The 12,981-nt window shown below is 40.1% G+C and overlaps 1 protein-coding gene across 1 annotated transcript in view; it reads right to left on the bottom strand.

Moving 5' to 3' along the window:
- Positions 1-6,824: 6,824 nt before the first annotated feature.
- The window catches only part of nampt2 (nicotinamide phosphoribosyltransferase 2), a 61,822-nt gene continuing 55,665 nt past the window's right edge, over positions 6,825-12,981 (bottom strand). The window contains 2 exon segments of the mRNA XM_073072954.1: positions 6,825-6,942; positions 10,342-10,566. Coding sequence (XP_072929055.1) covers positions 6,825-6,942; positions 10,342-10,566 — 343 coding nt within the window.

The raw sequence follows: 12,981 nt of genomic DNA, 5'->3' as shown, positions 1-12,981 counted from the left end.
CAGAAGAGGTAAGAGGGGAGCCAGAGTGGGAATTGATGAAGAGGTAAGAGGGAGGGGGAGAAAGTACCAGAAGTTGGAGAAATCGATGTTCTTACCACCAGGTTTGACAATGCCCAGACAGAATATGAGGTGTTGTTCCTCCAACCTGAGAATGGCCTCATCGTGGCAGAAGAGGAGGCCATGGATCGTCAGAATGGGAACATGGATTGAGACTAAAATGATTGGCCATTGGAAAATCCTGCTTTTTGCAGATGAAACAAAACCTGCTCGATAAAGCTGTCCCCCAATCTACGTCGAATCTCGCTAATATAGAGGTGGCTGCATAGGAGGCACAAGATACAGTAGATGGCCCCAACAGATTCACTAGTGAGCTGTTGCCTCTCCTAGGAGGACTGTCTGAGGCTCTAAATGGAAGTGAGGGAGAAGGTGAATGGGTAGGTGTAGCACTTCTTCCACTTGCAGGGATGGGAGGATGAATGGACAAGGGAATCATAGAGGAAGTGATTTCTGCAGAAAGCAGAGAGTTGGGGGGAGGTGGTTGGGAAGTAAAGATGTGTTTGATGGTAAGGTCCTGTTGATGATGATGGAAGTTGCAGAGACTGAAGTGCTGGATGTGGAGGCTCCTCAGGTGGTAGTTGAGGATAAGAGGAACTCTATCCCTGTTAAGGCATTGGGTAGATGGGGTGAGGGCAGATGGCTGGGAAATAGAGTAGATGCAAATGAGGACAGCATCAGTGGTGGAGGAAGGGAAACCCTGTTCTTTGAAGAAGAACATCTTGGCATCTCTTTCCCTCTTTTTCACCTGTAAAAAATGGCATTCCCATTTCTAAGTTCCTTCATCTCCACCACATCTGTTTCCAGGATGAGGCTTTCCTTTTCAGAACATCTTGAGATGTCTTCCTTCTTCAAAGAATGGGAAATATAGTAGTGGCTAATTTGTACATGTCTAGTTTTCACAAGTGGTACTCTTAATTTTTCAGAAAGAGTAGACAGTTCTTAGTTTAATTAAAACAAGACAGATTCTGCTGTTGGCCTTTAAGTGATAGGCTTAAATGACAACTTCTGCTTTAGAATTAAAAGCATGCTAACACTAAATCATGGTGGATGTGAGAAAAATACGCAACCAGTTGCAATATTCGCTGACTGCAAAAAATGTTTATATGGCTTTATAATGTTATAACATTTTCTTCAGAAATATCTGATATGGATATCCAAACAACACACACACAATGCTGGAGGAACTCAGCAGGCCAGGCCGCAACCCTTTGGTGGGAACTCTTTTCCTAGATGCTGCCTGGCCTGCTGAGTTCCTCCAGCATTTTGTGTGTGTGTTTTGCTCGGATTTCCAGCATCTGCAGATTTTCTTTTGTTCCTGATATAGATATGTTGACTTTCAAGGTACCTGAACCAAAGTCAAAGCATTCACAACAGTATTCAAATATTACAAGATTGTTTTATCAAAAATGCACCAAAACATAGTTTGCTTTTGAATTTTTACCCGAAGTTTTTACTAATTCTGGATGGATTGGTTAGAATGACTAACTGTAATGTTTGTTGTTTTCAGCCTTTGTTGTATTAACAGCCCACAATGCTATAGTTAGAGCTTCCAGATCACTGCACAGCTGTGCTTTTCAGTCTTAAACGGTGAATCACCATTTAACAAATTTCATTTAGTAGCACTTTCTTTTGCCTGAGTCACAGCAAGTCAACATTCTGGAGGTTTATATTTTTTCAAACCTCCTTGAGTACATTGTCAGAATCAGATTTAAATATCATTGGCATATGTCTTGAAATTTGTTAACTTAGCAGCAGCAGCACATCACAATACATGATAAATATAGAAAAATAAATAAATGAATTACCATGAGCATGTATATGTGTATTGAATAGTTAAATTTAAAGTAGTGCAAAAACAGAAATAATAAAAAAGTGAGGTGGTGTTCATGGGTTCAAGCATGCAGAAATCAGATGACAGAGGGGGAAATGCTGTTCTTTAATCATTGAGAGTGTGCTGTCAGTCCTGGAGAATATTCACATTTTCAAAATCAGCAACCAGTAGGTCCTAGAAACAGGTAAATATTACATTTTAAATACATGTGAAAAAATACTTTAACCCCAATTTAGCCATAAATTCAATATAATTAATCTCCTTCTTTGTGTTGATCGAAGAATAATCTTGGAATCATTCTATAGAAGATAAACTTTCTTTAAATATTATACATGTGTAACTTGAGCATTTCTGTAATATATGAATAGTTGAGAGTTAGTGAATATTTTCTTGTAGATTTCCTTAAGAGTTTGGTACTGCAAGCCAAATAATACCAAACAACAAAGTGCATAGAATTAGCTTACAATTGAAAATGAGAAAAAGAGATTATATGGATGAATACCTTTCTCTGACAAGTCTGGAGTCACTGCATTTCAGTTAGAATGGGCTACAAATCCTGAGCACAGCAGCACAAAAACTCAATTATGAAAAGGTGCTGGCAACTCGGGTAGAATGCACAAATATCATATTGTGCAACTTGTATCTGAAATTAATGCAGAATCCAACCTGTGCCAATCAGTGTACTTATTGCAAAACTGCTCAGTCATAAGGTGCAAGTTTGGATATTGCTGGCATAGCCTGAAACTAACTTGAGCTGACTGAAGTCATGCCCACACTTCTCAAGGGAAGCGTTCTTTTCCACTGGTAACAGCATGAGGTTATTGCATGGAGTTAGAAAGCTTGCTGCGACTGCAGAAAATCCAGGTTTTGGAGTAACTTGATTTTCATAAATCATTAGAATTCCCAGTGCAAATGGAAGAGAAAGGCCTTCTGTGTCCAAGGATTTGAGAAGCCACCCAGTCTGGTAATGATGGTAAAGACCAACTTCCTCTTGTTCCCTCCTAACATGCATCCTACCAAACAGATCCTGTTAATGACAGCAATTTTCTGCTCCTCCAATTGAAACTGAAATTGAGATATCTTTATTGTCATTGCATAGTACAATTTGTCCTGCACCAATACAGCGAAAATGAGTTTGCAACTCTCGTACTCAATGCTATAAAACAACAAATAAAATAAATAAACAATAAATAAAATCAAGTAACCAGCCAGTACAAGCAATGTCCAGCAGTACAAAAGCGCAACTCAGATGCATGATAGACATAAAACCGGTATTGAAAGTAGCAATATAACAAATTTTTGGATGATGCTTGGTTCAAAGCAATTATAGCTCTGGGGAAAAAGCTATTTTTCAGGCTGGAAATGTGGGCATAGAAAACCTTATAACGTCTGCCAGATGGAAGAAGTTCAAACAGATGATTGCATGGGTGTGTATTGTCCTTACAGATGCTTAGGCAGCATGAGCTGTAGGTGTCCTCCAGGGCTGGGAGCCGTGTCCCAATGATCTTATGAGTCTTATGCATCTCTTCCTGGCTCAATGTTAGCAATACTATGAAATACCTAAAGCACTGATCTCTTAATTTTTAGATTTGCTGCCCGCATGTTTTTGTCTATAAACCAATTCTTGCCCCTGCCCCTTGGCTTTGCAAGTTGCCACCTACTTTCAACCTCCCTTTCCTCTCCAGTGTCTTTGAATGTGTTGTTCAGGCTCCTCTTACTTGAAGATAGTAAAACTCAAGTATTTTGAGGCCACTGAGGCCAGGAGACTGAGGTTGAAGACTGGAATCCGTATTTGGAGTTGAACTGAATATCTGCACCCCCTCAACTGTATCCTTCTCTACTCATCTCAAGGGACCTCCATTCTGTTTCTGACATGCCAGAGATTCTAAACGGGGAACTAAATTTCCATTTTCTAGATGACATAGATGAGCTTCATCTTGCCGGTCAAAAATGAATACAAAAGCGCATTTTTTCAGAACTTAATCTTTAAGATCATTTTCAATTCCTATCTAACATGCACTACAGGCAATCAAAAACCTCTTGAAGCAAGGCAACTGGTATGAGAATATTGGGGAGTGGTGCAGTGGGGGCACTCGAAGGGGTTGGGGTTCCTTCTGTCATTCACACTTTGTCTGGTTCACACACTACTAGATTACATTTACACAGCACAAGTTGGCAAGATGAACATAAAATCAGAGTTGCCCTACATTTGGGAAGACAGTATGTGTTGCACAAGTCAAGTTGCTTTACCCCTCTACAATGCAACCAGATTGCAATCACATTTACTGACTTTCAAGCATATTTTTCTTGTTCACTAAATCGCCATTAATATTTCCTGTTTTGTGGCTGATTCTACCAGTTAGAACTTAGGGCAAAGATCTCCAGCAGATGTGTTAACCTTTACACCAACACAATCACACAGGGGAGTTTGAAAATTATTGTTATATCATGTAAATCTTGACATTAAATGCTAGCATCTGACCTTTCTGTTTTCATGAATGCCTCATAAGATTTGAGCTCTCCAGACAAATTATAAGATTCATCTCAAAACTTGCTTCCAAACTTCCCTTTGGATAACCTGCGTTTCTTTACCATCACTTTGTTTATCCTTTTACTCCACCCCCTCACCCCATGATTACAGATACATTTTACACAAAATAGAATACAAGGCTGAAAGCTTTTCAATTGTTCATACCTCTTCAGGATTGTCCTTCCCTTCTTACACTGTTTCAATGATTCCATCTGGATTTCTTCACAAGATTAGCTGCCCCTTCTTTGAAACATTGATAGGATTCAGCTAACGATAACACATAGAAGTAATTGTGGGATTAAGATGAAGTGTTAGTGACTGTCACTTTTAGTGAATAAGCAAAACACTTAATAAACTGACTCTATTGTAAAAATGATTCATGAGAATGACAGCATTATTGATTACATTGGGAGATAGTAGTGTTGACCATCTGACCAGCATCTCCTAAGGCTGATCGAATCCAGGTTAGATATTATTGTACTACTGGTGCTTATAGCCAGCTCTATTGCACAGGGTTCTCACATCTTCCCCTCTCTCCACCTAACCTCCCCACTTCCTCCCTCACCATTAAAATGATTGGATAATTCCCATGTCAATCAGTTTGGTGATCACACTGCTGTAAATTACTGAGATTGGCTTCAGTCATATAACTTGTGAGCAGCGCAGTAGCTTAGCACATCATTTTACAGCACCCCCAGTGGGCTGCACTGTAAGAAGAATGCAGGGGAGTTTTAGCAGGACAGGAACAAGCTAAGTGAATGTACGAGAACATGGCAGGTGTAATATATTGTGGAACATTGGAGTCTATCTACTTTAGTAGAAAAATATAAAAATGTAATTTTGTTAATGTTGAAAACCTAAAAGTTATTGATGTTCAGCCGGACCCAGGACTTATACATTGTTCGCTGAAAAATACTATACGGGTATAGCAAGCAATTAGGAAGACAAATAGGCCATTACTGCAATTGGAATTGGGTTTAAAAGTCAATACATCTTACTGGAATTAAGAAGGAGTCTAGTAAGCTGGCACATTGTGTGAACGTTTGATCTCTCTACCAAAGCAAGGGAACGTCTAATAGAAAGGGTGTAGCAAAGGTTTACCTGATTGATTTCCAGGACTGGATAGATGCCCAGTGAGGAGAGCCTGTTCGTTCATTATGTGCCATGTCGTATGGCGTGGGTGGTCATGGACTTTCCATGACTAACTGTTCTTGGCAGATTTTTCAATAGAAATGGTTTTCCTTTGCCTTCTTCTGGGCAGAGTCTTTACAAGATGAGTGACCCTAGCCATTATCAATGCTCTCCAGAGATTGTCTGCCTGGCATCAGTGGTTGGATAACTAGAACTTGTGAAATGCACCAGCTGCTCATATGACCATCCACCACTTGATCCTATGGCTTCACGTGACCCTAATTGGGGGGGGGGGGCGGGTGCTAAGCAGGTGCTACGCCTTGCCCAAGAGTGATCTGCAGGCTAGGGGAGGGAAGGAATACGTACACTTCCTTTGGTAGAGACGTATCTCCACCCCACCACCCACAGTGAGGAGAGCTAAGCATTCTTTATGGTTCAGAAGAAATGAGGAATTTAACACATACAAAATTCTTCAGAAGCCTAATAGGGTAGATGCAGGAATGCTGTTTGAGACACCCAAGCTAGATGAAACAAGGAGCTGTGGGCTTAAATTAAAGAGTCATCCATACCAGGCAGAGCAGAGATGTAATTTCTTCACCTTGAGGGTGTCCTGTTTGAACTGAGCTGCAGAGGTTCATCAGCCAAAGGGTAGTGAACCTGTGGAATTCTTTGCCACAGAGGGCTACGGAGGCTAACTCATTAGGTGTATTTAAGGCAGAGACTGAAGGTAACAATACATTGGAGATAACAGAAAATAATGCAAATACTCAGCAAATCAAGTAGCATTTTTGGAAAGAGATATCAAGTTAACATTTCAGTTCACTAGTTCTTCATCAGGACAGTACAGTAACCATGTACAAATTAGACTAGGTGAGGATAACAGGATTTATTCCTTAAAGGGCAATAGCAAGTCAGCTAGATTTTACATCAACCCATCCGCTTCATCTATAGTGCTTTTATCTATAGGGTTTCCTTCAGATTATATTAAAAATCCCTGTTTATTGAGGTTGGATTTAAATCCAAACTTCCCTAGACTATTAGTCCATATCCTGGGTATGTTTCAGAAACATTATCATTACAGTGCCAGAGTCAGAAATGATCAGTCTAATTTCTTAAACAACATGAGGCTTGAACATAATAATCTCTCCCATAAGTATAGATTAATGGTCTCAAGATGGTTCAATAGTTCAGAAAAAGCAGCCCCACTAGTACAGTAAAAATCTGTTTTCAAATGTTGAGTTTGTGATACATTGCAGGACTGAAATAAAGCAAACTTTATTGGCTGATGCCCATATTGGAAAATGTGCCAATTCTCAGCACGATCCCCTCTTCAACAGGCTCAGGAAGGAAATACAGAATCTTCTTGTGTTCTGCCATAAAATCTCTTTTAGTACTGAAGACAAGGAAAGTGATGAAACATTAAGGCAAACAAAGGTGATTATTACAATGGATCCAATCTTGATAAGCATTATTTTTGATTCAGAGCAGCAAACCGTTTTCTAACTCAGTAGCAGTAGCCTAGTTTGCATAGAAACCATTCAAGTGTTTTTTGTCAGATGATACATCTCTATGCTCAAAAACAAAAGCACAGCACTCAATGGTTTAGATGAAACATTATGCAGCCGACTCGCTCCTGGACTTGTTTATAAAGTTCACCAAGATCACAAGATAAATAAAATATTCACATATACATACGAGAAAATCGGTACATTGATTGAAACTCATAGAGTCATAGAATCCAATAAAATAACAAAATTTTAAATGAAGCAAAAGTGTAATTTTGTTCCTGAGAGACACCAAATTTATAGATGTACAGTTAAATCTTTACCAGAGTTTTGCTTTTTTTTTTACCGGTTCTGTAACTTAACCTTCATTAACTTTTAATGTTGGATTGCAGAATCAAGTACATAGAGATTTCTCTGGATTTTCAGACAAATCATGGCTGATGTTCCAGAAGTACAGCAACGATTTATTGCCAAGCTTGTTTTTTCTCCTTCCATTTCCCCTTTTACCTTACCAGAGTACAGTAGTATTGGATTAATAATCACTACAATTAAATTATACATAAAACTGTCATAAAAATCCTTTAGGTCATATCCTTTAGGTCTGACCTGACACCACTCCTGACCAGCTGGCAATGAAGCATCAGCTATTCAACTTGACACCCATGGACCCAAGTTGGAAGAGCTCCCTCACAAGTTAGTCAATGACGTAGTCACATTTCAATTCATAGCTTTCAACATATCTCAACCTACCTTATCACATTCTTTTCTATCCCTTCAAAGGTGTGGACAGTGGTACAATCAGGATGAAATGGCCCTGGGGTGGACACAATATTGACCTAGAACTCCATAAAATTTCATAGCAAAGGAACAAGCAGATATTTTCTCCTGATTATCACCTACCATCTCCCTTGACCAACAAGTCTGTATTCCTCCATACTGAAGATGAGATAGAAAAATGAATATTGGCTGTTCTGGAAAATGAATAACTTATTTATTGCTGTAAGTGGTTTAGTTACAATGCTATTGACAGAGCTAACCCAGTACTGAAGGATTTGACTGTAGGTCCCTGTGCAATGAGGGGAAAAACACTTATTGATTTCATCCTTGCAAATCTACCTGTCTATGCTGATTTATAAGGGTTACCACTAGAGTCCTTGTGGGGATGAAATATTATCTTCACATCGATTCAGAACATCTTTAGTAACTAAAAGCTGGATCATGAGTTATTGTTGAGCACGGACAATAGAATTTGAAATGTCTGAACAAGCTGGTGTTTTTGTGGTATCCTGAAGGATTTAGCGAACTGGACTCTGGCAAATGCAGATATGGCCATGGCCATTAATGGGGAGGACTTTGGGCTGAATTGAAACTTCAGGCCAGATTGAAGAGGCAGAGACTGGGCCAGAGAGTGAATAATGAACTGAGGTTTAGCCAATTTAACCACCAAAACAGATTTAAAAGATTAAGGCGCTGAGGGCAAGGGTGGAGGACAAACCAATTCTCAGCCCTCTACTCCATGTCTTGCTTGCCTCAGCGCTGAACTGACTCTGCAGCTGTGGCCTACAGCTTTCGGGTTCCTGGATCAGCTGCACTCACCTCAGTGCTGAACTGGTTCCGTGCCTGTTGACTCATTTTCAGGAACACTGCAGTTCACTTTCTGTGTAATATGTGTTTACTTTCTGATTGTTTGCTTGATTTGTTCTTTTTTTCACATATTCGGTGTTCGACAGTCTTGGCTGTGTGGGAATTTTCATGGATTCTGTTGTGTCACTTTGTTTTGTGGCTGCCTGCAAGAAGATGAATCTCAAGGTTGTATATGGTATACAGTACATAATTTGATAATAAATGTACTCCGAACGTTGCGCTTTGATGCTCTGTTGTCACAAAGCCCACATACCATACCTGGTTGTGAAATTGGTGAACAATTCTTGAGAAGAAGTCCCATGAACATCTGCACACAAATATAATAGATAAGGCTGATGCATATGTCACCAACCTCAGTTAGAAATGACAGGAGGAATATCTATATTCGTTTCATTCTGAGAACCTCATCATCGCACAAGCCAATTTGATCCATGCCCTCTCCATAATACAACAGCTGGAAAGAGATGAGCTCACTGCTTTATTAAAGGCCATGATGCTATGCCAAATGTATTGATAGAAAGGTATGCCAGAATTAGTTTGAATTCCTTTCAAGGCGTTTCTGTACAGCAACACTAGCGCTTATCCATCAAAACCTTGGGATTTCTTTTCTGAAGTTCACCCATTGGTATAATCTCAATCTTTTCCAATGCTGGAACAAGTTTCAGCAGTGCCTATCAAGCCCATACACTCATGATGTTCAGTCTTAGGGCTTCTCAGGGTGCTGGGCTCCAGAGCTCATTACAGCCTTTGTAAAAATGAGTTTGGCTAAAGGCCTAACCATGACTCCAAGACTCTATAAACAAAGCATCTGATTCCAAGGTGAAATGCAAGTGACATGAGGGCAACATTTAACCAAGTGTGAGATTTAGATGCTCTGGGGGTAAAGGAAGACAGCCTATGTTGAGTAATCATCTCAGTCTAGAATATTCCTCAGGAATTCCTCTAGGTTTAACTCACAAACATTTCAGCATTATCATCAATAGCATTTTCTCCAGTCTGAAGGTTAAGAGTTGATCTCTTTTGATGATTGTACAGTTCACATTATAATTGGCACTACATACACGTGCTTAAACATTCAATGCTATTTTATAGAAACTCTTCTCCATGCCATAATTAATTCAATACATTGAAACCTTGCAGAGAAATAAACAGGAGAATGGCAGAATGTCCCAATAGTTACTATGGTAATATAGATTATTCAAAACGATTCCTAAAACAAACAGTAAAATACCACAAAGCTTTAAAAATGTTTTGTATCCTAATCTGCATTTGACTGGGCTACAGAAATACATTGATAGTATTTTATTTTACAGGAGGAGTGATGGAGATACAATGATCTGTACGTCACAAGTTACCGGGTATCTCTCTGAGTAATCTCACATGCAGCTATTAACTAAACAGGAATGAAAGAAGCTGTACGGAGATTACATCTACTTGAGCAGGAGTCAAATGGTGGGGATTGAGTTAATACCAGCAAGAGTATTCAGCACAGCCGGTATGGACACATTCCATCTGCACTGGAATTTGGGCTATTACTATAGCAGCTATGTGGTAATTTAAACATCTTGAGACATACAGTAAATCTGCTGCAAAAGCTAGACATAATAATGACACTGATTCTGCAATTTTCATCTCTAAAGTACCTCAATAATGACTTTACAGAATCCCCAGAATCTGTTCAAATAATCAGCACTGAATCCTTGTTCCTTCACTCAACATTGTCTTTAAATTCACTGCCCCAGATTTGCTTGTATGCATTGAAAATGTCAGAGCTGTCACTGACTACTGAAATGAGATTAGATGGAAATTGTTTGAGCGAATACTCAAATGCATCCTTTCCCCAACTCCTTTTCCAGGCAATGTTAGTACTGGGAAAGAAACAAATCGAATTTTAAAAGCACAGTCATAAATTGTCCAAAACTGGGATGTAAACAAAGTTCAATTTTCAATTTGAAAAAAAATAACATATGCTCTTGCTGACAGGAACAGTGATCACCTTATCAGCTGAATGTAGAAAAGGGTGTAGTGGATCTAAATGCAGCATCTTTCAGAAAGAGTAATGTGATAATAACAAAGATATTGGCAAGAAATGGGAGGCTATTTCTAAAGATGGCTCAGATAGTTAGCAGAGCACTAAGATACATTTATATTTGCCCTTTGCTGGGAAACTAGTAGGACTTGGTGTACAGGGCATCATGTGTACTGAATAAGCCTTGCACATTTGGCCCTTCCATTCTCCCTACACATCAACATAGTAATAATCAGAGAGGTTTGGGTCTTGGGGTCATGAGCTGAGTGGGGGAACATTGTTGGATTAGAAAGGTTTTGGGGCCATTTGGAAGGTGGGGTGACTTACAGCCGTGGCATGTTAATGTTGGGTAGCTCAGAACAGTAGCTGGAGATAGGTTGGATTGTTAGAGGCAACTGTTAATAGTGATAGACGGTCACAGTATATACCAGTGACTAGGGAGGCTGGTTGGTGACTGGAAGATGACAGTGGAGATGTGGGGAATGGGGAAAGGGCAAGGAATATGGATATCACTTGGTGAGTCATCAATTAATGTTTATAATCAGGGTTTGAATGGATTGGGACAGCAGCTGCAACAGTCATGTGCGTGTCTGCCTGTCTGTAGGTGGTAGGTAGGGGTGGATAGGGAAGGAGGTCAGGGAAGAACAGTCTGTCGTCATATCTCTTCAGGAGAAACTACCGGAGCCAGGCTTCCCACATCTGCAAGCATGAGTAACGTTGGATGGATGGCAGGGCTACACAAGCACGACTGAGCAGCGTAGCAGCTTGTGTTCTTTGTTGTCAGATGCCATTTTGATAACTGGGTCCCTCCGAGTACCTGCATATTGGGCACAAGAAAAACCCAGAAGAACACTGCATATATCATGCAATCTGAATGAAGATTTAAGGCAATAAAACCATAAGACAGAGGAGGACAATTAGGCCATTTGGCCCATTGAGTTTGCTCCACCATTTGATCATGGCTAATTTATTTTCCCTCTCAACCTCACTCTCCTGCCTTCTTCTCACCAATCAAAAACATATCAACGTCCACTTCAAATATCCCTGTGGCAATGGATTCCACAGATTCACCACCTTCTGGCTAAAGAAATTCTTCCTAATCTCCATTCTAAAGATTTGTCCTTGTATTCTGCTCCTAGACTCCCCCGCTACCAGTAATATTCTCTCCACATCTACTCTATGAGGCCTTTGAATATTCAGTAGGTTTCAATGAGATCCCCCCCCCCCACCTCCACCATCCTTTTAACCTCCAGTGAATACAGTCCCAGAGCACTCAAATACTCCTCACTCATTAACCCTTTCGTCCCTGGGATAATTTCTTGTAAACCTCTTCTAGGTCCTCTCCAGCACACATGCGACCTTACTTAGATATGAGACCAAAAACTGATCACAATACACCAAATGTGGTCTGACCAATGCATTACAAAGCCTTTTAAAATTTAGAAGAAATAATTGTTAATCTAAATCACTTATTAAGATAAAACAAAACTTTATTTATTAGCATAGCCCCCTCACTGGGCTCATAGGCAAAGCTGGCTTGTTAGCCGGCTCTGCTAACAGCCACAGTACTGAGCAGAGCGAAGGTCACCTTTCACAGACAATACATGTCCAGGGTTGGTATGATTTGGGGTTCATGATGTTCTGATGAAAGAAACTTTGATTTGAGCCAATACTGTCCATACACAATTGTCGGTCAGCAAGAAATAACAAATCGTACACCGCATACAATTATGAACAATGTATATTTACAAATTTCAGCTTTAATGAGCTGTTAATAGGAAAGGGAAAAGAAAAAAAATAAAACGGCCGATTACAGTTAATCCAGTCCAATGTGCACATAAAGTTGGAGCTCGTCCTAGAGTTGTCTTCACTCACGGGCCGGACCCACAGTCAGTGTGAAAACACACACCACGTTCTGAACTTCGCTCAAAATCCATCTCAAACAAACAGGCTGTCTCTCGGGAGTATTGACCCTTCCTCCTTGGAGCTGTTCATCTGCACAGAGCACTTCATGCAATGGGGACTTGCCTCCAACAGCATTCTGCAGCATCTTCCCCTCTCCACAGCTCCCACCAGGAGCACCAAACTAGACTCTGTCACCAATCTCTCTCCACCCCACTCTCTCTAGAACTTTCTCCCAATTCCATGATCCTGATTCGCTGACACAATATTCCTAAGTTGAACAGCAGGGCTTCTTAACTTTAGCCAAAACTAAAACATTCCACCAGCAGGACACATTGCTTTTGCAGAAACT

The sequence above is a fragment of the Hemitrygon akajei genome, chromosome 19 (genome assembly GCF_048418815.1).
Source record: "Hemitrygon akajei chromosome 19, sHemAka1.3, whole genome shotgun sequence".
Taxonomy (NCBI): Eukaryota; Metazoa; Chordata; class Chondrichthyes; order Myliobatiformes; family Dasyatidae; genus Hemitrygon; species Hemitrygon akajei.
Note: the sequence above shows the minus strand (reverse complement) of the source record. Positions and strands in the feature narration are given on the sequence as shown.